Source organism: Polyergus mexicanus, unplaced genomic scaffold, assembly GCF_030449975.1.
Source record: "Polyergus mexicanus isolate NDT 795.1 unplaced genomic scaffold, iyPolMexi1.0 SCAF_10, whole genome shotgun sequence".
Lineage (NCBI taxonomy): Eukaryota > Metazoa > Arthropoda > Insecta > Hymenoptera > Formicidae > Polyergus > Polyergus mexicanus.
The window spans coordinates 398,613-423,108 of NW_027223330.1; the positions used below are offsets into that span (position 1 = coordinate 398,613).

The 24,496-nt window shown below is 34.3% G+C and overlaps 1 protein-coding gene and 4 non-coding genes across 6 annotated transcripts; 3 read left to right on the top strand and 2 right to left on the bottom strand.

Annotated features, from left to right (window-relative positions):
- Nucleotides 1-7,372: 7,372 nt before the first annotated feature.
- Nucleotides 7,373-23,922, bottom strand: Vmat (Vesicular monoamine transporter). 2 transcript variants are annotated; one of them, XM_070302710.1, is made up of 12 exons: nucleotides 23,369-23,922; nucleotides 12,910-13,052; nucleotides 11,143-11,349; nucleotides 10,645-10,801; nucleotides 10,154-10,296; nucleotides 9,448-9,630; nucleotides 9,106-9,207; nucleotides 8,846-9,020; nucleotides 8,558-8,609; nucleotides 8,108-8,291; nucleotides 7,602-7,735; nucleotides 7,373-7,519 (listed from the first exon to the last, which is right to left on the bottom strand). In XM_070302710.1, the coding sequence occupies exons 2-12, from the start codon at nucleotides 13,022-13,024 to the stop codon at nucleotides 7,451-7,453; spliced, it is 1,521 nt and encodes a 506-aa protein (XP_070158811.1). In that variant the 5' UTR covers nucleotides 13,025-13,052; nucleotides 23,369-23,922; the 3' UTR covers nucleotides 7,373-7,450. The 2 variants fall into 2 exon arrangements, with proteins under 2 accessions (XP_070158811.1, XP_070158812.1); XM_070302711.1 differs by lacking the exon at nucleotides 23,369-23,922 and adding an exon at nucleotides 18,261-18,449.
- Trnag-gcc (transfer RNA glycine (anticodon GCC)) lies at nucleotides 7,882-7,952 on the top strand. The gene has a single exon. It is a non-coding gene; the product is annotated as a tRNA-Gly (tRNA).
- Nucleotides 8,666-8,738, bottom strand: Trnak-uuu (transfer RNA lysine (anticodon UUU)). Its single transcript has one exon. It is a non-coding gene; the product is annotated as a tRNA-Lys (tRNA).
- Trnag-gcc (transfer RNA glycine (anticodon GCC)) lies at nucleotides 9,718-9,788 on the top strand. Its single transcript has one exon. It is a non-coding gene; the product is annotated as a tRNA-Gly (tRNA).
- Trnaa-cgc (transfer RNA alanine (anticodon CGC)) lies at nucleotides 11,627-11,698 on the top strand. The gene has a single exon. It is a non-coding gene; the product is annotated as a tRNA-Ala (tRNA).
- Nucleotides 23,923-24,496: the final 574 nt, after the last annotated feature.

Here is a 24,496-nt window from a genome sequence, read left to right on the forward strand (position 1 = left end):
AGCACAAGAATAGATGGTAACCAAATACTAGGTGTCGCTAGGCGTCACTGATACTTCCATTTTCAAATCGCATCGTATCTAGATATTTGTTCATCATGACTGTAGATTGAAAATTTTACGTAGTTTACTGTGTTGGATTTTCTCTCGCCCGCCGATTCATCTACAGTGTTATTTCTACATTTACATCTCACGTAACTATTTTATAGCGTAAAGAGAAAACGAACAAGGACAAAGAAATATACAAGGTACGTTACGAGAGATCAATTATCCGTAGATTGTATTGCCATATATATATTTTAGAGAAAAAAGCGGTAAATGTTCAGTATGTAAAAAGATTCAAAATATCTAAGATATATGAGTTTAAAAAATCAAAGATAAATCGTATATTAAATTTCTCGATTTTCACAATATTGTACGTTTACCTGCAAGCAATACATTTATTCTCGGTAATTTAGTTTTGCGGTAATTTTAATAATATCTCGGCTTATATATATAAGCTGCGTTCCGATATTTACTGCCGGTACTGAAAATCTATCGATGCGATAAAATTGTTTTTAAGAAAATTATTTACAATGTATTTTTTTAAACAATTATTTGTTTTTTTTTTTGGGCACTAATTAATTTGTCTCATTATTCTGTACATAAAAGTATTACGGTAAGATTATCGAAAACTGAATATTTTACGAAATATTTTATTTTTTATATCAAAATATGTCAGATTAAAATATAAAATAATTCAGAAAGTACTTAATGAAAAAATACTTTATTATAGTGTTTTGGAAAGCTCTCGATGTCAGCTATAAGAATACTAAATAAAAAATGGGGGTTACCGTTTAAGATTTTAAAGTTGACCTTCACATGACCTTCAAATGATTTTACAAGGTCAAACCAATGGTACCATCTTATGGCCCCCTCGAAACCAAACAACTTTTGTCCGAGACATTTTTCTCTTTCGGGCTTGGTTTTTGAGATATTTGCCTGAGGAGATTAAAATGGGACACCCTGTATATTGTAATCTGTGCATGATACGATAATACGATTTGTGCATAATATCAAACTGACAGTTCTTTCAGGATTTTTAACACTACACCTGCAAGCGATATTTATTCTTGGTAATTTAAAATTATAACATTGCTAGATGTGATATGGGAGACAATAATGTGAGATAATTATAAGGTATTCGTCAGGTAATTAATATAATTCATCACTTTTGATAATATTACAGATTGCGAAAGATACGTGTTCGCATATGACACGAATAAGAAATGTAAACAGTTTGATCCAATTCTATAATAATATAATTCAATTTTGCGTCTGAAAATATATAAAAATATGAATTTTATAATTCTTTCCTGTACTAAAGATTTATTAAAAGAATATTAAAAAAATCTTTAGATTCGGACAGCGCTATTTTTGATTAGTTTCACTATAATTCAATGTTGAAATAGTATTAAAATTTTGCGAATTGAAAAGATAGTAAAATATTAAATTTAATATATTTTCTTATATCATGTATATCGTGAATTTATTTTAAAAGAAATGAAAAAAGAGCAAGAAGATATACCTCTCTTGTGTGTATAATATACAGAATCTCATACTATTATTATGTACTTGTTTGTGCAACAGGTTTCATGAGCATTAGATACCCGAAAATTGTAATAATTGAAGAAAAATATAATTTACAGATCAAGCTTATATTTATTCGACTCATATACACATAAACACACATTAGACACATATAGACGTCAGAATAAACATTAAATAGTTTACAACGAGTTTGTTATTGTTTTCTATCATGAATACTTTCGCTTATTATTAATTCGTACGATCCATCAATAATATTACTCGGGACTATTTTCATTCCATTATTCTCTTAACACTTATATAGAAGTCGTTTGGTTGTAATAGCGTTACAAAGCGCATCAACAATTCGAATACAACCTTACATCAGTGAAATTCGATTGGCGATTTTTGGGGCAGGCGTTAGTATTATTTTATAACACGTAAAAATATATATAGACGAATGCGGTCCCCCCCCCCCTCTCTCTCTCTCCCTCTACCTTGGGTTTTTAAATTCAGCCGTCTTTATTCAAAAAGAGGATTAGTCTTTCACGAGTGTCTCTTTCCTGATTTCAACCGCACAATCATAATAACGCTTAAACGTAAAGAATACTCTCTATAAGATGAGACTCGTCGTTAAATCTCTTTTTTTTTTTTTTTTTTTTTATCTTGATTATTACACAGGCATGAGAAAATCGGACCCATACACCAGCTTGTTAGATATCTACGATATAACGATACGACGTTAAATATAATAGGTACTTTATAGACTGTGACTTTACGATAAACGCGAGAGAGGCTGCTGCCGAAACTTATAATGTAACGATAATACGTATAGACAAGCGTCGTCCAATACCTTCCTGACAAAGAAATCCGTTGTTATGTAATCGAGATTCAAACCGGCGCGAACCTATCGATTTCGTTATTTAACAATGTATCATTATCGTCGATTGATATTCGCCAAATATTCGTCGTTTGCCATTCCTAACGAAGCGACGATCGCACGGTCCTTCGTATCGAATGCAGGGAAGGTTTTGCACTTTCTCACATTGCTTATTGTCTGTTCACAATAGCAGCCGTCAACGAATAGTTCGCTAATTCTCTCTCTCTTTTTTTTTTTTTTTTTCTTTCTTTTAACACACCCAATATGGAAGCATCGTTGTGGACGATGGCAATCGAATAACGCACGACGATACTTGCAACTTGAGTTTGACACACGTGTCTACGCAATTTTACCCCCTTCGCCATTCGTTACGCGCATATTTTGGAAAAAAATATTTGAATTAAATAAGAGAAATCGAGACGAATTTATTGCGTTAAATTCAAAAGCTACGAAATTTTGTATTTTTAAAATTAAAATCAGTTCAAGATGATTAAAATTAGGAATAGATGAATAAATATAATTTTTCTTTTTCGTTCTTCTCAATATATTAATTATCGTTTTGTACGTCTACGCTTTACAAGCAGTCAAATATAATCTCACTATTTTTTTTTGTAAAATAAGCTATTAGCATTATAAGCTATTACATATGTTTACTTATTATTATAGAATTATTTAATTATTTAATTCAGAGAAATATATAAAGGAAAAAGTTGTCTGTAGCCGTATAATAGAATTGGAAATTTAAAAATGCGAGAAATAAATCCAATCAATATTTTTTATATAATTCGACTTTTTTTTTTTTGTAAAATCTATTCGTTTGGCAGAGTTGACAGCCATGACTACGAATTTTATCGTGCCATTCACGATGGCAAAGTAGCGGCCAATTATGATCACAAGTCGTTTGTCAGGTAACAGTTATGTGTGCGAACGGTATCGTATATACGTTATTTTGCATTTGCCGGAAGTACGTGTTGCGTGACAGAAATCGCAGTCGACTCGCGCGACACGTGCTTTACGTAGATATTTTTTCCCCTCTTACGATTTGCCTCGATTAACACAGTCACGTTGATTGCATCTGCAATTCGTACAATAGGTCTCGGCCGCCGCCGATCGAGTCGATATGGATTGAACGGTTACACGAGAGATTTATACAAATAATCTGCCTCCGATAAGAAACAACTGTACACAGTCCGCTACTTTTTTTCGACGTATAATAATTCATTCAAAAATGCTATTTCTTTGCGAATCGGAGGTTCTTCGTATTATTAAAATATTATAACTCTTTACGAATCTCTTCCATTCGAATTAGAGATCTGTCGCAATACTAGAATAATGTAATAGCGATAGTGTTTTCAACGACAATTTGCGATTTGGAATTATTATCGATAATCGTGAAGATACATATTGAGTTGCCTTGAAAAAATTTGTCGCGTGCAAGTTCTTTTATTCAGCTATGCTTTAAATTTAAATACACAATTATTGATTAACGAAAAGTTTATTATGAGTCATTTTTTTTATGCTAAATTATTTTTTTGTCGAGAGAATCATACCATTTGCTTAATGCAATTATTTTTTTTATCTTCGATCGAACTCTGGTAAGCGTGTACAAGTATCGAATTCCAACGCAAGAGATTAAGACTAGTACGACCATAACACATAATAGTATAGATATAGATATATCCTTCCTATGTCCAAGTTTTAATGAAAAAACGAAGAATAGATTTCAGTGACTTTCCAGTAAAATCCGATATTCCGTTTCTAATATTAAACAAAAATTCATTTGTTAATTTTAACGACACATATGAGCAAATAATTTCTCATATCTGTAAGTTTGATTATTCAAATAAATCTAATCAAAGTATGTCTCTCCGTACAAATATATAGTTAGATATTGCATAGGAGAGTAAATTCAAAATGTGTCCAAATTCACCAAAGTTATAGGAAATCGGTCTCACAACATCCTTTTTAAGGTATCTCAGCGGCGACAACATTAGTTATTTTTACTATATTTACAGTTAGGGAAAGATTCATCAAATATATTGTGCGATATATAGTTTGTTATGCAATATAGTATCATAGTTTAAAATTATCCAATAACGTTGAATCACGTTCAATAAATGTGATAGTAAAGTATACTATCGCGCTCATCGATATTATTATTATTATTATTATTATTATTATTATTGAAGCAAGAATAATAATAATAATAATAATAATAATGATGATGATGATGATGATGCTAAAATGTACAGCGCATAACGAAATATTTACAATACGAAGGAAAATAAAACGAGAATGCAATTAATTAAACCGAGGGGAAGGAAAAAAAAATTTGATTCTTAATATTGATACGCGCGCCGCTCGAAAAATCGTCAGAATTTCAATTTGCATACTTTTTTTTTATCTCTATTTTTCTTAATTTTCTTACACTCATCTCCCGTGTAGTGTTTTGCGCCTCCTCTTTATATAGATTCTCATAGACATTTTTAAGTATATGTATATATATGTATATATTGCGACGAAGCGAGCGTTGACAAAGAATTCGCGAATCGAATTGACTCGCGTTTCGTACCGGGAGTAGGTGGGCAAAAATTTCTCTTACGCACCTTGTGTAATCGGAATCCGCAGCGAAAAGCTGTAGTGAATCGCCATAATTAATCAAGTGTTATCGCTCTTTCTTCTATCGCGCCTTTTCGGACCCCGTTTATCTATCGTCTAACTATACAAACAAGATTTTTGACAAGATGTCAACAAAATTCCAGTACACGTTGTCACCGCGTTAATGAAGACTCTATAACTCTTCGTTACTTCTATAGCTTTCTACATTTTTTTCTTTAATAATATGCTCTCACGGTGCTTTCAACACTGTTTAACACTGATTTTTAGCACCAAGCTCACAATTAGAGATGATCGAATGTCCAGGTAATAAGCAAACGCGCTATCATCTAATCACAAATTTCTTACGTGCGATTATATCAACAATACGTCGCTTTCTTGACAGCGTATCTCACGAGACTAGTAGCTTAGGATCTCAACAGGTATATATACTGTGCTCACCGTCGTATGTAAGATATTTGGTCGTATATACGAATAATATAGCAACGAGATGCCGATAGGTAATAAATACACGACAATTTTTCAAATAACATTTACGTGAAGATACATAGATATAGACGCGTATAGATTTCGTATATATAGTAGATATAATAGGTTCAATACGGATAATACGTTGCTACGCTATTCTCTATATTGCTTCTACGAACGTTCTATATTCTTATGGGGTCCAGTCGGCAGATCTTATCGTCTTTCCAATCGTCAAACAAATAAATCGTCACTGCTAGAGTTTCCCGCGGCGAATCCTCATAGAGTTTATCATATAATTCGCAAATTCTGCAACGCTTCATACTCGGTCTCTATTCTATTCTATTCTTTTTTTCTCTCGCTCTATCTCTCTCTCTCTCTCTCTCCCCCTCTTTCTCTCTGCATTCTTTATTGTATATAAGTATAGGTATACTAATTTCTATCGCGGCAAATCCCACGGTATTCTCTATATATTCTTTCCAGCGTGCATTGAAATTCGTGGGAAAACAGAAATTAATCTCGAAGAATTTATGGAGAAGCGGCGGGATTTGCGACAAGCTCTCTTACGATGGTTTAGGATCAGCGAGTTTCGATAAATCGTATGCGCCAGAATGCTTCGCGCGAATTGTCTCACATTCTCTATTTTTGCGACAAGAATATACTCGATTTCAAAACATAATCGCATTATACGAAGAACACTTTAAAATACCCGATCGTTCCTTTCGCTGGTTTCCCTGCAGCCATTCAGGGAAACCAAATCGGGCAGTTCTTCCTGTTAAGAATAAATTTTGCAATGATTCGTTACCTCTCGAAGAACGTGCTGGACAAGCGATGTATCGATCACGCGATCACCTATTATCATTATATCTTTTCTCGTTTACATACAGCTCGAACAATCGTATAACTATATTACATATCTTCTGATCCTGTAACGTCGCACATCATATACTTTCAGTATATTTTCTCATGCACTTATTTTTACGACGAGCCTTACGTGGTACGCATACTGAAGCTAAGATTTTACATTTAAGAGTAATTTTTTCATTATATGTCTGTTCTTTTTTTATTTTATATGTATGTATGTATGTATGTATGTATGTATGTATGTATATATATACACACACACATACACATACACACATCTTGAAACACACATGTTTACCGAATATATTTCTTGCTATCGGACATTACGACATAACGAGTTTTTTTGCTTTTTCGCAATTTTTGTATTATTTTAGGCTTTATTAGCTCTATTATTATTTATCTGTTATATATGATATACAATACGCTTTTGTATACTCGATTAGATATCGAGATATCGATGATGCAGAATACACAGAAATATATTTCACAACATAATCCATTCTCATTACGATTAATCTCGGAATTATTCGACAACACGAAATCTCTCGTTGATTCTCGGACGTTTATAGCGCGATCTGTTTATAGATTGTATATATTATTTTTATAAATATCAAGTGTGGTGTTGTGCGACTTTTCCAAATCTATTTTTAAGCGAGATCATTTGTCTTTTTCTCCAAGAATGTCGTTTGTCTATCAACTTTACTTGATTATAAATAATTGTACAGTACGTTTGCCAAATATTATCAAGTGCATGTCAACAATTGTGGTTATTGTCGATGTTTGTAGCTTCTTATCATTTATTGGAACAAGTTTATATATATTGAATAAGAAATATGATAATAAGAAAAAAAAAATTGTCATCTCTCAGTCATCAATAATTATTAGGGAAAAATATTTTTGAAAATATATATAAAAATTAATAATATATACAAACACAGATAATAAGATAATACAGATTTTTCTTTTTCAGTGTATGTTAAAAAAAAAAAAGAAGAGGAAAAAGATCTTTGTGCTAAGAAATCAAAATAACCGATTGTATCGAAAACGTTTAGAATCACTATTTTATTGGTCCTCTTCCTCGTTCTGGTAGGTGACATATCGCACAGACGATTTTTCACCAATTATTAACGACTACAATTTGATAGAATTCAAAATTAACGACAAATTCAGCGCAATAATATTTTCTTTTTAAAAGCATGCAATATAATATTACCTCTTTTTCTTCTTTGTTTGGAGGCGCCCTTAGGAAATACATGAGAGGTGCATAAAGGAAATTTAACATGGCTATACCGAAAAGCATCCATTCGAAACCAATAGTGTTGACCAAAGTTCCGCTCAATGCGGGACCTGCAACATAAAATAATCATATTTAATTATCTAATGTCAAATTCTTTTCTTGTAATTTTTTTTTCATATCTTGCTATATCACTGATCTACCATTTAAAGATACTATTAATCCTGTTAATCAAATAGGATCTCAAGGCTTTACAGAAGCATCGGTGGTTCAGTGGTAGAATGCTCGCCTGCCACGCGGGCGGCCCGGGTTCGATTCCCGGCCGATGCAGTTAAATTTTTGTTAATTTTTATACTATTTAAAATATACATATACACACATATTTTTGTAGCAGTAATGCTGGGATGAGAGATCAATTTTTCTCTCTTTTGTTATTCAAGTAAATGAAAGTTAAACAAAGACAGATATCGAATACATGCACATACCAATAGCAAAGCCTAGACAAAATGCCACGTCTCCAATAGCGTAAACGCTTCCGTAAACAGCGGTGTGCCTTATGTCCACTAGGTATCCTAGCTGAGGCATCATCGAGCTGTCCACCATGCCAATTGCGAATCCTAGACCTGCATTTGGTACGATCAGATGATCGATACTCCTCGCCAATGGGATCTGGAAACGGAAATGATTAATCCATGATGTAAGATCAGGTAACTTTAAACTCAATAAACCACGACTCAAATAGCTCAATCAAAGCTTTTATTCGTTATCGAAACTCTGTGATTTGTAATTGATAGTTTATGTATACTATATCATACGATACATATATGATTTATAATTATGCGATTAATTTATCAAACTTTCTCAATATAAATCACAGCAGTGATACCAGTAGTGATTATTTCATTTTTCCAATAAGATAAGTATAATTTACTTACACACATCAAGCAGATACCAATAACGACTAATCCTATCAAAGAGGCTAACCATCTGTAATAAGCACATAACGTGATATATATTTCGAGTCGTGTTACAAAAAGATATCTCGCCCGAACAGGGACTCGAACCCTGGACCCTCAGATTAAAAGTCTGATGCTCTACCGACTGAGCTATCCGGGCGATATATCTTCTAGTATATCTAATGATTTTATTATTATTATATATTTTTCGCATTTGAGAAAATAAAAATTTCTCGTCGCGATTTTTATAATTTCGATCAAACCGACCTGCCCATTTTATGTCCAAGAGGGCCGAAAAGATTCGTTCCGATCAAGTAACTAATGCTTGCTGGTAAAAATGTGGCCCCCTGTTTCCAACGGCTCGCACCCATTGTGTCCATCATCCAAATTGGTAGACTCGGTTCTAACATAGCGATGCCCATATTTGCGAACGTTATTGCGCCTAAAACATGGATTTATTATATATCTTTTTGTTCGAAACATGGGACAGGTATATTTTATATTTGTAAGGGGATCATTGTTCTTACCAGCTGCTAAAATAATATAAGGATCGGTGATAAGAGACTTCAACGATGGTGGTTTCGTTTCCGTGTATACGACAGAGGGTTGAAGCATTAAAAGCTGCAACACTTGTAAGTTGTACCACAAATTATAAGTCATAAGTACAATTACGTTATGCTGTACACTTTACATTACTTTTTTTTTTACAAATATTCTATGCATTTATATCTTATTGGAAAAATGTCGAATAAACGTATTAGAAAAAATCTGGTTACAGTTTAAATTATATAAAGAATAATTTAAATTATACTCAATTTTAACGCAATATTCATATTTCGTATTGCAATCGCATTTACTTATTTACTCACATCCATCACCAAGAGCTAATGCGGAAAGCACTAAGAATGGGGCAGATTTTCCTACAAATTCATACATTACTCCACCGAAGGGGGGACCGATAAGGACACCGAGAGCCAGTCCGCCTAATGCGATACCCATTGCGTTACCGCGTTCTTTATCGTCTTGATACCTTTCCGCTAACATACCCATACCTGAAAGAGAGAAAGTTGAACATTATAAAGTACAATATTAGGAGCGTATTATATGTAATCATGCGAAAATTACAACAGATTGTAACAGCATCGGTGGTTCAGTGGTAGAATGCTCGCCTGCCACGCGGGCGGCCCGGGTTCGATTCCCGGCCGATGCAATCTTTTTAGAAATTTTATTTTATTTTTTTTTTTGATAATCAACATAATATTGTATAATTATTGGATATGTTGCCCATTGGCAGCTTTGATCTTTATCTAAAGTCAAAATCTTGTCGAATCTCTAGTATAATCAGGTTTTTGCATCGGAAAAGGATTATCGAAATTTTGAAGATTGTAGTGAAATCTTTGGAAAATGCTTGAAAACAAAAAATAGCAAAAATATATTCTTGCATCACCGAATCACCGATATTTATATAGAATTATGCGAAATATACATAATTCTAACACATACAAAAATAGTTTAATAATGTTGTATTTCGTAAATATTCCATTGATATGGATAAATAGAAAAATAAATCTTTACCAGAAACGCTGGAACATGACGAACCGATACCCTGAAGAGCTCGCGCTAGAAAAAGTATGCCGTAACTTCGACCGAAAGCGAAAATTAACGTGGATAGAAACATGATAATAAATCCGGTGAACATAGGTATGCTATATCCGATTCTGAAAAATAATAAATCTTATTTAATGCAATATCCTTTGTTTGCATTTAATATAATAGTTTCTTGATTATGTTAGATTAAAGCGAGATATTTGCTTTTCTATATTAAATTTTATAAATAAAATAAAATTTAAATAAAGATATTAATTTGAATCTGTTCAAAAAGAGATTGGAAAATTGTTTATTAGGCAGAAAAAAATGCTTTTTCAGTAATGATTATTTTAATTTATGAAAATTACTTTTCGAACTATATATAATTTTTTTTTTTTTTAAACTTTATTTGATAAATTGTCTTTTGCCAATCTAAAATATTCCGAGTAAAAAAAATTGTGCAAAGATGCAATGCTTACTTGTGAGTTAATGGTCCAACTATAGGATTAGCTAACAATTGAACGAAAGCTTTAGAAGCAAACATCATTCCCACTGCCACTGTCTCTTCTAATAATTCCCGATGTCTTTGTTCCCTTTCCTTCGTCTCCGCCGATGTAAAATTGGCCACAGTAACTTCTAAAATGAGAAGGATTAGTAAAGTTTTGTCATTTTGTTGAGTGCGTTGAAAGATTTTGTAATTGAATGGAAAAATCTTAATTTTTTTCTATCCCTTTTTCTTTTCTTTTCTTTTCTTTTTTTTTCTAAAAATGCGATATTGTTTTCTATATTTTTTCATGCATTGAATCAATATACATATGTAGCCATTTACTTAAAGCATTTGCAATGCGGCGAATTGAAAATAAATTTACAAAAAAATTTGTCATTTTAATATCAATATAATATTTTTTATAAAATAATTTTTTTTTTTTCTTCTTAATGATTAAGTCAACATATAAGGCGATCAAATAGTATTTTACCCGATACATCCATAGAAGGAGTGGTGACGTGTAGAAATTCCAATTGAGGAAGAACCGATATGTTTTGAGCACAAGGGCATTTTGGCGTTGTTGTTGGTGACACGGTGGTAGAAATCGTAGTTTGACGAGAGGCGCTTCCTTCCAAATGTTCGCTTAATGTTGCATTGGGGTGCTTAATGTCGTAGAGAAATTCCGGTATTATTGGAACTATAAAAATTCATTTAGCCAGATTAGAATTCATATAGGATAGCTTTTAATATTATTTGTATAAAATTAAAAAGATGCGGCGAAAAAAATCAATAAATTATATAAAAAAATTTTAATTCTTCTATTTAAAAAAAAAATTCCCACTAGAATCAGAATAATCCAATTTTATAGAAGCATATTATCCTTTCCATTTTGTATAATATAGAATTTTGTGAGAAATAAAAGCGGAGTAGCTCAACATGTCTCTAAAGCGTATTCAAAAGGTATCTTGTTAACCGGGGGTGTAACTCAGTGGTAGAGTGTCTGCTTCGCATGCTGAAAGTCCTGGGTTCAAATCCCAGCACCTCCAAGCGTTGTTTCCTTTTTTGTCTGACGATACTTTCTCTCGTGAACTTTATTTTGGGGATTATGATCAAAATTCTTTAATAATTTTGAAAGAAACGAAATGATTTATTTATAACACTATATATAAGGTATCACGATAAGGTGTGAGAGATAATAATATCAAAATGACATGGTGAATGTGTGGAAACTTTATGATATTTATTGTATTAATGAGAATTATATATGGTATATGTAAAAATATACGCATATACATTTTATCATTAGAATTTTTATATACATGTACAATATAATGATTGGAAGTGGATCTCGCGATTTGTTCGACAAACGTGACGACATTCGTGAATATTTGTACGTAACGATCACGATCTATACGCAATGTTACATAAATGCATGACCACTTATCCGGATTGGTGGCAGGATAAATGAAAGTCCATACGTTCCGTCGACGTTCCGCGGACTGGTACGATAAACGCGAACGTTTTCTGAATTAAACATATGATCACGCGACCAAGGAAAGTGATCTCCATCGATAGAATTCGAGAAAACTGGAAGCAGCGTTAAAAAAGTCCAGTTAATCCCGATGATAATATGAAAGCGTATTAAATATCGTGATCGACAAAAAGGTTCTTCTATTTCCTCCTCATTTTTTATTTGAATGAATCAATCGTTCTATACAGTATATTTTCACATTTCTTACTATGGTATTAACAATTTTATTCGTTAATAAGATTAATCATAATAATTTTAATAGAATATCTCTTCATTATGATTTGATTATTTCTAAAATTCTCGTCTATCTTATAATGGACCATGTTGAAAGAAGGTTGATGAAATTAATGAGTCTCAGTGCTTGACCCACTGAAATTTAAAGTTATAGTCTAAGGCAGAAGCTGCTAGAAAGAGTGAGAAATTAACTTGTAAATCTGCTATAATATACTGACAATCAGTAAAATTAAAGAAGAATAATAAGAGTTTGTCAAAACAGCTGCTACAGAAGCAGCTGACTGTGACAAAATAAATACTGTTCAAATTTTTTTATCAAAGTTTGAAATATCGAAAATAAATTGACATAACTGTTTAAGTATTGATCACAAAATAATACTATATACTAAAAAAAAAAATATATATATATATATATATATTAAAAATGTATCAAAGATATGACAAAGTCGTAATTAATTAATGTCGTACAGTATAATAAATAAGGCCACTTACCTACAGTTGTCAGCAACATATTATCCAAAAGCAACGCGATGGCAACGATGACGAGAACGAGCTTTCGAGATTGTCGGCATCGTTGCAACCAACTGCTCCATTCTCCACCTCCCATTCTCAAATTTTATCCTTCCGTTGACGTTCTACAACATTAGCAGATAAGGAAAAATGTGAAATAATACGTAATAAAATTTCGTTACATTTCATCGCGTTCTTTATATCGATTCTATTCTCGATAGAAATCGAAGCGGGTAAATAGAAATTACGAGAAATAAATGAGAGAGAAAAAGAAATTCTGAGATTTCTCTCTCTGGGTGATTCGACGAAATGTCCTTTTACAAAGATGAACAATCGAATCCCGTATTGCGTTGACACTTTACCGCGTACGCTCCTTGAAGATTTTTCTCCATTAGGTTTTCGTTTAAACTAACTACACTTGTCGATCTTTCCTTCCCAAGAAGATGTGTATTTTATCATTTGCGGATACTAATTTCGTGGTGCAAATAATAAAGTGTCGAAAGAAATGTTTCTTTCGAAAATTACTAAATTTACTGTAGGAGTTTTATTGCTAAGATAATTGTATATATAAAAAATTTTTTTCTTGAAAATGGAACGTTAACCGTTAAAAGACAATCGAAATACTTATAAACTTTTTTTTTTTTTTAATAAAATAATAATTTATATTTATACAGTGACTCTCTATTGACACCGTAAAAGAACAAGACATTCTCTTTCTTCAGTATTATTGCCTAAGCAACATTCTGCAATAAAATCGAGTCGCTTCTCGTTGAAAAGGAGTCTTGAACGGGACGGAAATAGGTCTGAATGCCGGAAAAGACGCATTTGCCTTAACAGAAGATAAAATCGTCTTCGCGCTGAAAACTGTCAATTGTGGAAAATGGCCAAAATTACGATCTACTCCTTCGCAATTTCCTTTTTCAAATTGCTCAAATCGCATTTCACTTACCTTTCACTTCACATTTTGGTATTTTTGCAGATTTCATGAATTTTTTGCGCATGTACGAATAATATTTATATTTCATGTATTATTTAAATATTGCATTGTCATATATAATGGATAGATTTTATCAAAATTTTTGCATGAAATAAAAAAAAGATATAAGTATAAAAAGTAATTATATAATTCTAAATATATCCTTTTAAAAGGTAGTTTCTTTCAAAGATCTTCGTTTTTGTCATTTACTCGTCTCTTCAACGTCAATTCTTTTCTTTTCATAATATTAGGTGTACAACTTTGCTTCCGCCGTTTTCCTATAGATGGCTTTAGCGGTAAGTAGTGGTCGAAATAAATAGATCATGGACGTCATGCGATAAACTTGGGCATCTGTCAACATAACCCCATAGAAACGTTAGTCGATTTGTGTCCGCGTCATAAAGTTATTCTCGATTGAAAATGTCAGTTTACGAGCCAAATTCTCGTCATTTGCGGGAGGTCTTAATTTTCTGCTTCAATATGAAGAAATCTGCGGCTGAGGCTCATCGAATGCTCTCAAATACTTATGGTGAAGCCGCTATTAGCGAAAGAACGTGTCGCGAGTGGTTTCGACGCTTCAAGAACGGTGATTTTCACGTCGAAGACCGGCATAGCGGTGGGGAAGAGAGAAGGTTTTCGAAGATGCGGAATTGGAGGCATTACTTAATGAAGACTCGAGTCAAAGTCAAAAAGAGGGAGAAAGTAGTGGCCAGCGACAATACTTTGAATCGTAAATGTATAACCAGTTTTTTACAATAAAGCCTCGAATTTCGGAAAAAACAACGGCGGAAGCAAAGTTGTACACCTAGTATATAACGTATATACGATGATCGTGAGAAGAGCAATCTTAATTGTCAAAGTTTTTTAGAACCCTCACTTCCGTTTCGTCTCGCTGAAACGACTCGCTATCGGCCTCGACGTTCGTTTAGCGCAATACAATTAACCGCATTAATTACAGGCTTTTAATAGTACTTGCACCGCCCTGCCGTTCCGCGCTCGCGATGCCCGCTTCTCTTTTATTCGCAATAACTCGGTTACCCCACGCTTTTAGCCCACCTAATTTTCACGCTCGCCCTTTGAAAAGGCAAGCGTCAAAGGCTATTGCGACTCTCAGCGACTGTCTCGCGCGCTCACGGTACTTTACCCTATTTTTATTAAGAAAAGTCATTGTAAGGCGATTTCAAACGCTACTTTGATGCATTATATCTTTAACGGACGCGTCTCTTCTCCGATTTAAAATATCGGATATGATTCGGGTAAATGTATACCCTCTCACAACACACCTTTACGGATAACCGTATTTTTCAAAGCGAAAACAATCATCAGGTATCAATAAGACCGATGAGCACATCCCCGTGTCCGATTTTTACCAAGTACGCGTACGAGAAGAGAACGGGGCGGTTGGTACCGTGAGATAAGGCGACCGTTTATAAGGACCGATACCGCAGAAGAAATCGTGGAGACGCACGTGCGCACGCATACGTATATAAAATGGTCACGAGAGGGGAGGCTTATACATCTCCGCTGCTGACGAAGTCGAAGATTGATAGAGTGGAATGATGAGAGGCGGGGGGGGGGCGGAGGGGGGGGGGAAGGACAGACGGATGAAGAATTGGTACGAAGGAGGCAGAAGGCAGCGCGAGAGCGTTGGAAGCAATCAGCATTTTCCTGAAAGCTCCAACTCCCCGGGGACCGCGCATTATTCTCGGAAGAGATCGCCTTCCACTCGTGCCACTTATAAGCCTCCGCTATCATCCGCCATATCTATCGACTCTCTTCTCCGATTCCTTTCCCTCAAGCTTCTCTTATCTTCTCGGTAATTACGACGAAGAATGACCGCGAGATCGGTCCTGTTTGTACGGAGTTTTCCATACGGCCTCGATGTTGGGCGTCAACGTAACCGGCTATTCCCATCGAGAGAACGTCTATCGATCTACATCTACATCGTGCATTTTTCATCCCTACGGAAATCCTCTTTCTTCGTTACCACCCGCCGATTTGTCGCTTGTCTCGCTCCTGTTGCCAAGCGCCTGATAGATGCGCTTACTCTTTTAAAGCGCAATATGTTAGTAGTTAGTTTTATAAACGCCTTCTTTCCAACTCTATTTTTACTTTATCACCGGTTGCTAGTAATAATGAAGAAACGAGAAGGAGAGAGGATATTTTTTCATTTTGTTAACAAAGATTAGATATGAAGAGAAGTTAGATAAATAAAAAATTTATTTGATCTCTCTGTGAGAGAAAAGTGCGTTATGTAGAGAGTGTATAATAACAATCTTTTTATCCTTTCTCTCTTTTAAAGATATTTAAAATCCCCGATATATTCTATCTAATAAGCTCGATAATCATAATCTCAAATAAACGAGAATTGAATTTTGGAGATTCGATACGAAGCGCTCGTGTATAAAGTCAATAGTTGGGATACTGGAGAGGCGTTGACGAGCGATACGAGTCATTGAAAGGGTTTGACGGTATGACGGTTTTGCGATTGACAGCTTCTCTAACGACCGCTTGATGAAGTGGTTGCGGGGGATCTGCCGACTCATCTCGAGGCTCGTTATGTCAACTCGCGTGTGCGTCGTTGATATAGGGATAGGGTAACCGACACCTAAGTCGGTGTGAACGTGATTAGGCTGTCATCGCGTATACGAAATCAACCGGCCAAAGTTTTCGTCGTTCGAGCTAATAGAAAAGTCGTGTCGGCCGTCAGTGGGTGGAATTTATTGTAAAACGTGACCACTCTTTACGTGGCCGGTCGTTTCAGCGCGCCAAGGAATTTTTCATACAATAAAGGAAATAGAAAATCCTGTCGTTCCGCAGTAACACGCTTAGGAAGCGAACTTATTTCCGCGCGACTGGTTAAACGTAAAACCGAAGGAGGAATTTTTTACCGCATCCATCCCGTTACCGAATCGTGATATATGGATTAGTATATTGGAGTGGAAATAGTGTTTATCGCGTATGTCTGCTATTAATAATAATAATTTACCGTTACCGAACGTTACTTGAGAGATAATGCAATATATTATATTTAAAAAAATTTTTATTTAAATATAATTTATATCTGCTAATTTTTTAATTAATAATTTTTAATTCCAAAGATTTATATATATCGACTTTAAAAACATAGCTAGAGACAGTTAATGTTTGAAAATATATAAATTATTTATGAAATAATTATATAATTATTCGATATTCTTATATATTATACAATTAATAGAAATTTATATACAATAATTTATTTAATATATATTTTTTCGTTCATTCCTTCATGTAAAGTTACTGCATCTCGCACACTGTACATTTTCGTAATTATTATTATATCATTCAATTCTGATCCTAATTACAGGTATTGGATCGTTTCTTATAGGTACAATGGCAACTATCTTATATTTAAAGATGAGAACTGGGGAAAGGGAAGCAGCCCTTTAATCAGTTTCTCTCGCTATTCCGTAGACAAAGTTATAGACCGCGTAGGGTTAGTTCCTACTTTAAGAACCAATTAGTTCTGGTTGTTACGGGTCCGTTAGTTCGTTGTACCGGGTGTACCGTCTCCATCTTTCGACTTTGCGTTATTCACAGATTCTTTGATAAACTTGGTAATCTTCGATCTTCCTTCACTTAGTTTGCTATTGTCTACGAAGCATTTTCTTATATATTTCCTTATTTGATAATATTCTGATGGTTTAATATTGACTAGCGATATGAAAAATTATATGACAAAATACTTCTACGAGGAAAAGAAAGTAGTCAAGAATATAGTCGATTAATTACGAGAATAAGATAAAGGTTTTCTATCGATGAGAGATTTTGTAAGAAGAAGACAATGGAGATGTGATTGGAGGGGAATGCAGATAGCTTAAAGAGCAAACTGTTGCTTTGCGTCTCAACAAGTATTAGGTCGACGACCTAAGAATGGAGATTCTGGTATCTTTGCCTGTTGCTTATAAATAAAATACGAAATGCAATCGACACATCGTTTTCTCTCTCTCTCTCTCTCTCGAAAAAAAAACGACATATTCTTCGATATCTGGAGCTGCGCGACATAACATTTCCGGCTCTCATAATCTGTCATTTAATCTTTTAATTATCACGCAATTGTTTAGAACGTAAAATTTTATTTTTAACTCTTATATAAGAAGAGCCGACTAAGGTTGTCTTGAGTGCTCGTATCAATCAAGTTTTTTTACATGCACGTCATGCGTGATAATCCCGTTATTATATACCCTCTTTGCCGTGTATCACTGACATTTTATCGTAACCCAGAGCAATTATGTCGAAGACGGTGCTGGCTCCTCTCTTTGCCGCGCGATATTGCATGATAAGCGAATTACGTCTCGTCGCGAAATCACATTACCTCCGTATAAAATCACTGTGTTACGAAGTTCCGCCGTCGCCGTCGGTGATCTATCGTATGGCAGTATGGTCCCGATTCAGGAATATGGTATATCTCCAACTTTGTGCGCAAAATTAACCCGAGTATATTAACGCGGATCTATCCTCGTGGAACACAACGGACAAGCGATTTCACGACGATAGACAGTATCGTAAATTACACGCACATTTTCTAATAACGAAGCTTCATCACGCGCGTCTCGACGGCTGTATCGTGGCAAACTACCAACTGAATTGTAACAACGGCATCATCTGTCAATTAAAGACGGAGATGCAAATAAGTCATCGTAAGATGGGATCATTGCTAAGTAGAGATCGATATATTTTATATAGGATGTTTTAAAAGAAAGAAGTTGTACTTTTTCTTGCATTATTGATATATCGTAATCGAAATGAAAAATGGATTTCAATGTAAATTTTATTTTCGGGTTTTAGTGAAACTGTAATATTAAACGCTTTAAACGTATGAAAAATGGATAAGAAATTTTGAATATTATAAAATTATTTTAAAAGTACTTTGCTTTAACGCAGATTTAATCTAAAATTGAATTGATGTGAAAAATTAAGCGATTCTGGAAGATGGTCCATTCAAACTTGTATAAGGGAATATTCAAAGTTATTAAGTCGAAAGAAATTTCTGAGACGCTCTGTATAATCATTATACGAGATTGTAATAAGATTAAACGTATATCTTTTGCATCTCAACTTATGCTAACATTTCTTGGGACAATCGCTATTTATAATTGTATTATTTTAGCGCAATAATAAAAAAAATATCTCATAAATAATATATATTAGGTGTACAACTTTGCTTCCGCCGTTTTCCTATAGATGGCTTTAGCGGTAAGTAGCGGTCGAAATAAATAGATCATAGACGTCATGCGATAAACTTGGGCATCTGTCAACATAACCCCATAGAAACGTTAGTCGATTTGTGTCCGCGTCATAAAGTTATTCTCGATTGAAAATGTCAGTTTACGAGCCAAATTCTCGTCATTTGCGGGAGGTCTTAATTTTCTGCTTCGATATGAAGAAATCTGCGGCTGAGGCTCATCGAATGCTCTCAAATACTTATGGCGAAGCCGCTATTAGCGAAAGAACGTGTCGCGAGTGGTTTCAACGTTTCAAGAACGGTGATTTTCACGTCGAAGACCGGCATAGCGGTGGAAGAGAGAAGGTTTTCGAAGATGCGGAATTGGAGGCATTACTTAATGAAGACTCGAGTCAAAGTGAAAAAGAATTGGCACGATCATTGGGAGTGGACAATACTTTGAATCATAAATGTATAACCAGTTTTTTACAATAAAGCCTCGAATTTCGGAAAAAACAACGGCGGAAGCAAAGTTGTACACCTAATAATATATTTAAACATAATAATATCGCTTTATCTCTCTTTGAAATGAAAACATTGTTAATGCAAATTTTACGTATATTATTACATCATGTTGTTAACGATACCTGAATAATATCCAGCAATTCTCAAGCGAGAATTGTTTGATACATGTTTTGTCAATCTTTTTTCTTTATTTTAATACAGAAAAAAAAAATTATGACGAATAAATCTTAATATAAAAATTAATTGTCAGATAATTTCATATAAATAAATTATATCGTAAAATGCCAAAATTAATCTATTCTGTACTCTGGCTGATTATTGCTGGCAAAATGTAGAAAATTACAGATTAAAGGAAGAAAATCGAGTTCATAATCGGCTCAATTAGGGAACCCAATTTATCGTCTACGACTCTGCTTATGTCAATATATACGATTTACCTTTCGTATAAAAGAAAAACCATCTTTACAGACTGGACATGCTTCTCGTGCATTTTCAACACTGATTCTTCGCAAATTTTACTAAAGAAACAATCAAACTGTCCCAATATAGCATTGGGATAAATCGCCCGATATATTTCTGCCGTTCAATGAAATTATGTTATATAGAAGGAATTCGAATACCAATACCCCATATTCTTTTTATAAAGAATATCTCTTTCGCATTCTAGATCCTGCATCGTCATCACTTTTTACGAGATAACATTCGCGTTAAAATAAAGAAAAAGAAAAAAAAATAGAAAAAGTTTTTTTAAAAATTAATCGCCAGTAAAGGAAAACGCGCGTGCGTGTGTGTGTGTGTGTGTGTGCGAAGAGATCTCGTATCGCTTTATAGATAAATTTTAATTTAGTTGCTCGTAAAATTATAAAGACAAAATAGATAATATAGGTAATGCGTTATGTTTTTTCCGCTACGTGTCGAAACGCGACTATGAGGATGTAAATCAAACTCGGATAGCCGTGAAACGAGACTTTAGACGAGGTCAGAGACGGAATTCTCTGGAAATAAAATTACGTCTTCGATCGTGTGCGTAAATGAATTTACCGCTATTCCGTCTATCGCTTCTTTCCTGATAAGTCTCTCCCAAATCAGATGAAACACGAATAACTCAATACATGATGCGTTTACTTTATTGCTAATATATAGTCATTTGAAAATGTAAAATTTTATATATACTCCCTAAATATTATTAAAAATATCTTTTTCAACTTTCAGAATTAATTTTCTCGAAAAATAGAAAGTTTCAAATAACTTCAAGCTTTATTTTTATTTTTTTTTTTTTAAATCGTCTATTTAGATTAATACGTCGAAATATTATATTAAATTAATATGAGATATATTTGACGAGTAATATGGTTTTGGATTTAACTCCTGTCTTCCGGTAGAAACGTAAAGAAATAGTCGTACTTGAAAGCAAAAAAAAAAAAAAAAAAAAAAACGATTCGATTCGAGGACGTATCGATTCTTTTTTATATTTTTCAATTAATAAATTTTTCCGAAAGAAAGAAGTAATTAGTAGAAGAAAGAGAAAAAGGAGAAGCAATTAAAAATTGAAAAAAAATAGAAAAAAGATTTCACAGAGAGTATTCCTCGGTTACCGGTCTTGTCGATCCGGTAATCGCATTAGGGACAGTAATTACGACACCGCCCGTAGTAACATGAAACCCCGTAGGTCGGGTAAAGTACTGGACAGGGTTATGCAGATTGCTTTATAACCTTGTTACCGATCACTCTATTAACCTTGCGAGGTTGCAATCCCAACCCTTCCACCGGCTGTTCCCGTTTCAGAAGCCAGGCGACAAAACGAGAGACAAGGATATCATCTTTTCGTCTCGCCCTTGCGACCTTTCGTTCGACCCTTACGATTCTCCCAGTCGCTATTCCGCTTTAAGCCCCGTCATCCTTGTAAATTTTATGATTTACGATAAATACATAAAACTGTTGGCGCATTATTTGCCGATGAGGGAAATTCTTATCAAGGTTCGTACGTTCAATTTTGAATTTCAAAGCGAACGCGTCGAGAAGACGTATATTTTCCGTGAAATGACGGAGTCGGAGAAACAACAGCCTCCGGGAAAACGACTCTTGCTCCCGGCAATTCGCGCGAGAATCCGTACCTTTTGCAATTCACCCTTCGCCAATCCTCTCGATCCGACTGCACTTTGACGCGAGCTCACCGAGAAAGATCAGTGCGAGAGACACTGCGGATGACACGTGGAAATGAGGGCATTTGTCCTATGGCCGCGGATCACGATCAGGAAATCCGGTATTAAGGGTGAGTAAGGGATAGCAAAAGTATTCCGTACACCTCGGTGACGCGTTAACGAGTCTGAAGACTCCGTCAACGAATCTGGCAGGTGAATAATACTGCCTAACACGTTGATATAGTGGTCATAGATGGTATTGACATGTAGATCAGGTGCAATCAATTTTATAATTTTTTTTCTTATTTCTCTATTGAAAATCGTAGACTTTAAATTAAGGAATCGGTTAAGAAATCGGCCGACGTTAACTAAATGAAACATGTTATATTAATTTTACGATACTTATAATATATCTATATTATTTTATTCATTTTAATCATATCCTTGTTAATTTTTATACCAGCTGCATATTTTACAAGAAATTCTGCGATGTGCAATATGTATTTTTTTCTGCTTGTTTTAAAAATCTCTCTTTTAAAGATAAGTTTGCCAAAAATCAAACTTTATCGTTTAACCTGCGAAAATTATTGATTATATGCGTATATAAATTAGCATATTATGCGATCAAGAGAGTTAATGGCAATGCCGATTTTGTAAGATATTTATTAAGTATAATCGATGAAATATCTGCGTTTTTTTTTTATTAGTAATTTGTATATTAATTTATTTGAATGTATTATATTTGCCGAGCGATATAACAAAGTTAATTAATCAATATTTAACAGTATTAGCAAAAACTCGCCTATATAATCATTTAAGTATATTGTCCACCGTTTCAAGTAATTAAACCATACACAAATTAGACATAATATTTGCGAGATAGTAACTATTACTAATAAGATTAATTTTTTTAATTTTAACGCGTTAAAGAGTGAAAAATTTTAAGATTTCATATAATCTTTTTTCTCTCGCAAAAATCTTTTAATGTTCTTATATCCAGTCTGTTAAAGGCAAGGATAGTAATTCTTTCGTGCTTGCTAGCGTGTTACGTTAAGTGATAAAGCGGTGCGTCGACGGTTATACGAATCGAGGGAAAGAATACTTCATCCAATAAATCGCAGCATAAATCGTCATGTCGTATTTCCCACGATTAAATCTACGTTGCTATGTGTTCGAATGATTTGCGTCGCGCGAAAAATAAATACGAGGAGAAAAGATATGACAGACAAATAAATAAAACTATTTCGATATCTTCGAATATCGTTCAACCGTTATATATATATATATATATATATATATATATATATATATATATATATATATATATATATACACGTATATGCAAAAACATTCATTAAACATTATTAGCAAATTAGTCTTTTTTTTTTTTTTTCACAAAAGATGTTAAAAGTGACCTCCACGAACATGCGGACAAGCCTCGTCTAATTTTTTATCGAAAACCTAATAATGTTCGATAAATGTTTCTTTTTTCTTTTTTAATATTTCAAATAGATATATATTGTTACTCTTCGAACACTTTGCACATATTCTACACCTATTTGTTTTATGCTATATTTATGAGAAAGTACTCACCGGCGTCGGTCGGTTCTGCCGCAGAGCGAGCGTTCTCCGATCCTGTATCGCCGCTATCGTTGCTAGCCGTCGAGATCGCGGCCCGGCTGACGAGGGGTGTTGGGGCACCCCGATGGTAATTGTACGAACGATTGAAAGCGATAAGGGCGCATCTCACCTCGCTCGTGCCGGCTCGGAGCCGTCGCTCTCTCTGCCTACCACCGTCTGCGTCTCCCGTGCTTCTTCGATGTCCTCTTCTTGATCCGTGAAAAGATCCAGGAGCCCCCAGCCGCCGACAGGGCGCATGGTCACTGGATTCCGCGCTTTACACCCCTTCGCACTTTGTATCCCTCTCTCTCTCTCTCTCTTCCTTTCCTCTCCCACCATCTGCATTCTATACGTCTCTCTCTCTTTCTCTCTCCCTCTCTCTCTCTCTCTCTTACACATACATGCGCGTACAATACAAAGAGTACCACACGCCCATTCGCACCCAACGCGGATGTGCATTATAACACTTTTTTTTAAGCGATTCATTCTTTCTTTCTTTCTTTTCCTCTTCTCTCTATCGAAAATAATAAGTAAATTTATGTATATCTTGTATATCGTTGTTTCTTATGTTTTTATTGCTTCCCACTCCGATCAGTGAGTTCCTCTCTTTCGCACGGCCCATTTCAACATTATTCCGATCATTCGTCTCCCTCCATCGAGGCGACTGTCGACGCCCCCTCCCCCACCCCGGGGCGCTATTGTCTCTACATCATCTACTCTCCACCTCTTTCTAAATCTGTCAGTTTTCAATGGAATTGACATTACCTATATGCAGCTTTTCATTTTTTTTTTTTCCTTTTTTCATATCAATACGGACCATAGAGTCGATTTTATAGTATTACTTCGTCATCGGAATGATTTACGATGCTACGTGAAAATAATTTTTAAAATAACTAGCTTCCGTTCTTTTTAGCTTAATCAAAAATATAACGAATCGAGATCGCTTGGAGAACGTTTCAAAAGGGATGAAAAAGCTGGGTTTATTTAATTTTAAATCTAACTTATTCTGAAATTTTGACTCTGTCGAATATACAACGCGAATTAAAATCGTTTTAAAAGCTTGTTAAAAAAAAAAAAAAAAAAAAAAAAAAAAAAGGATGG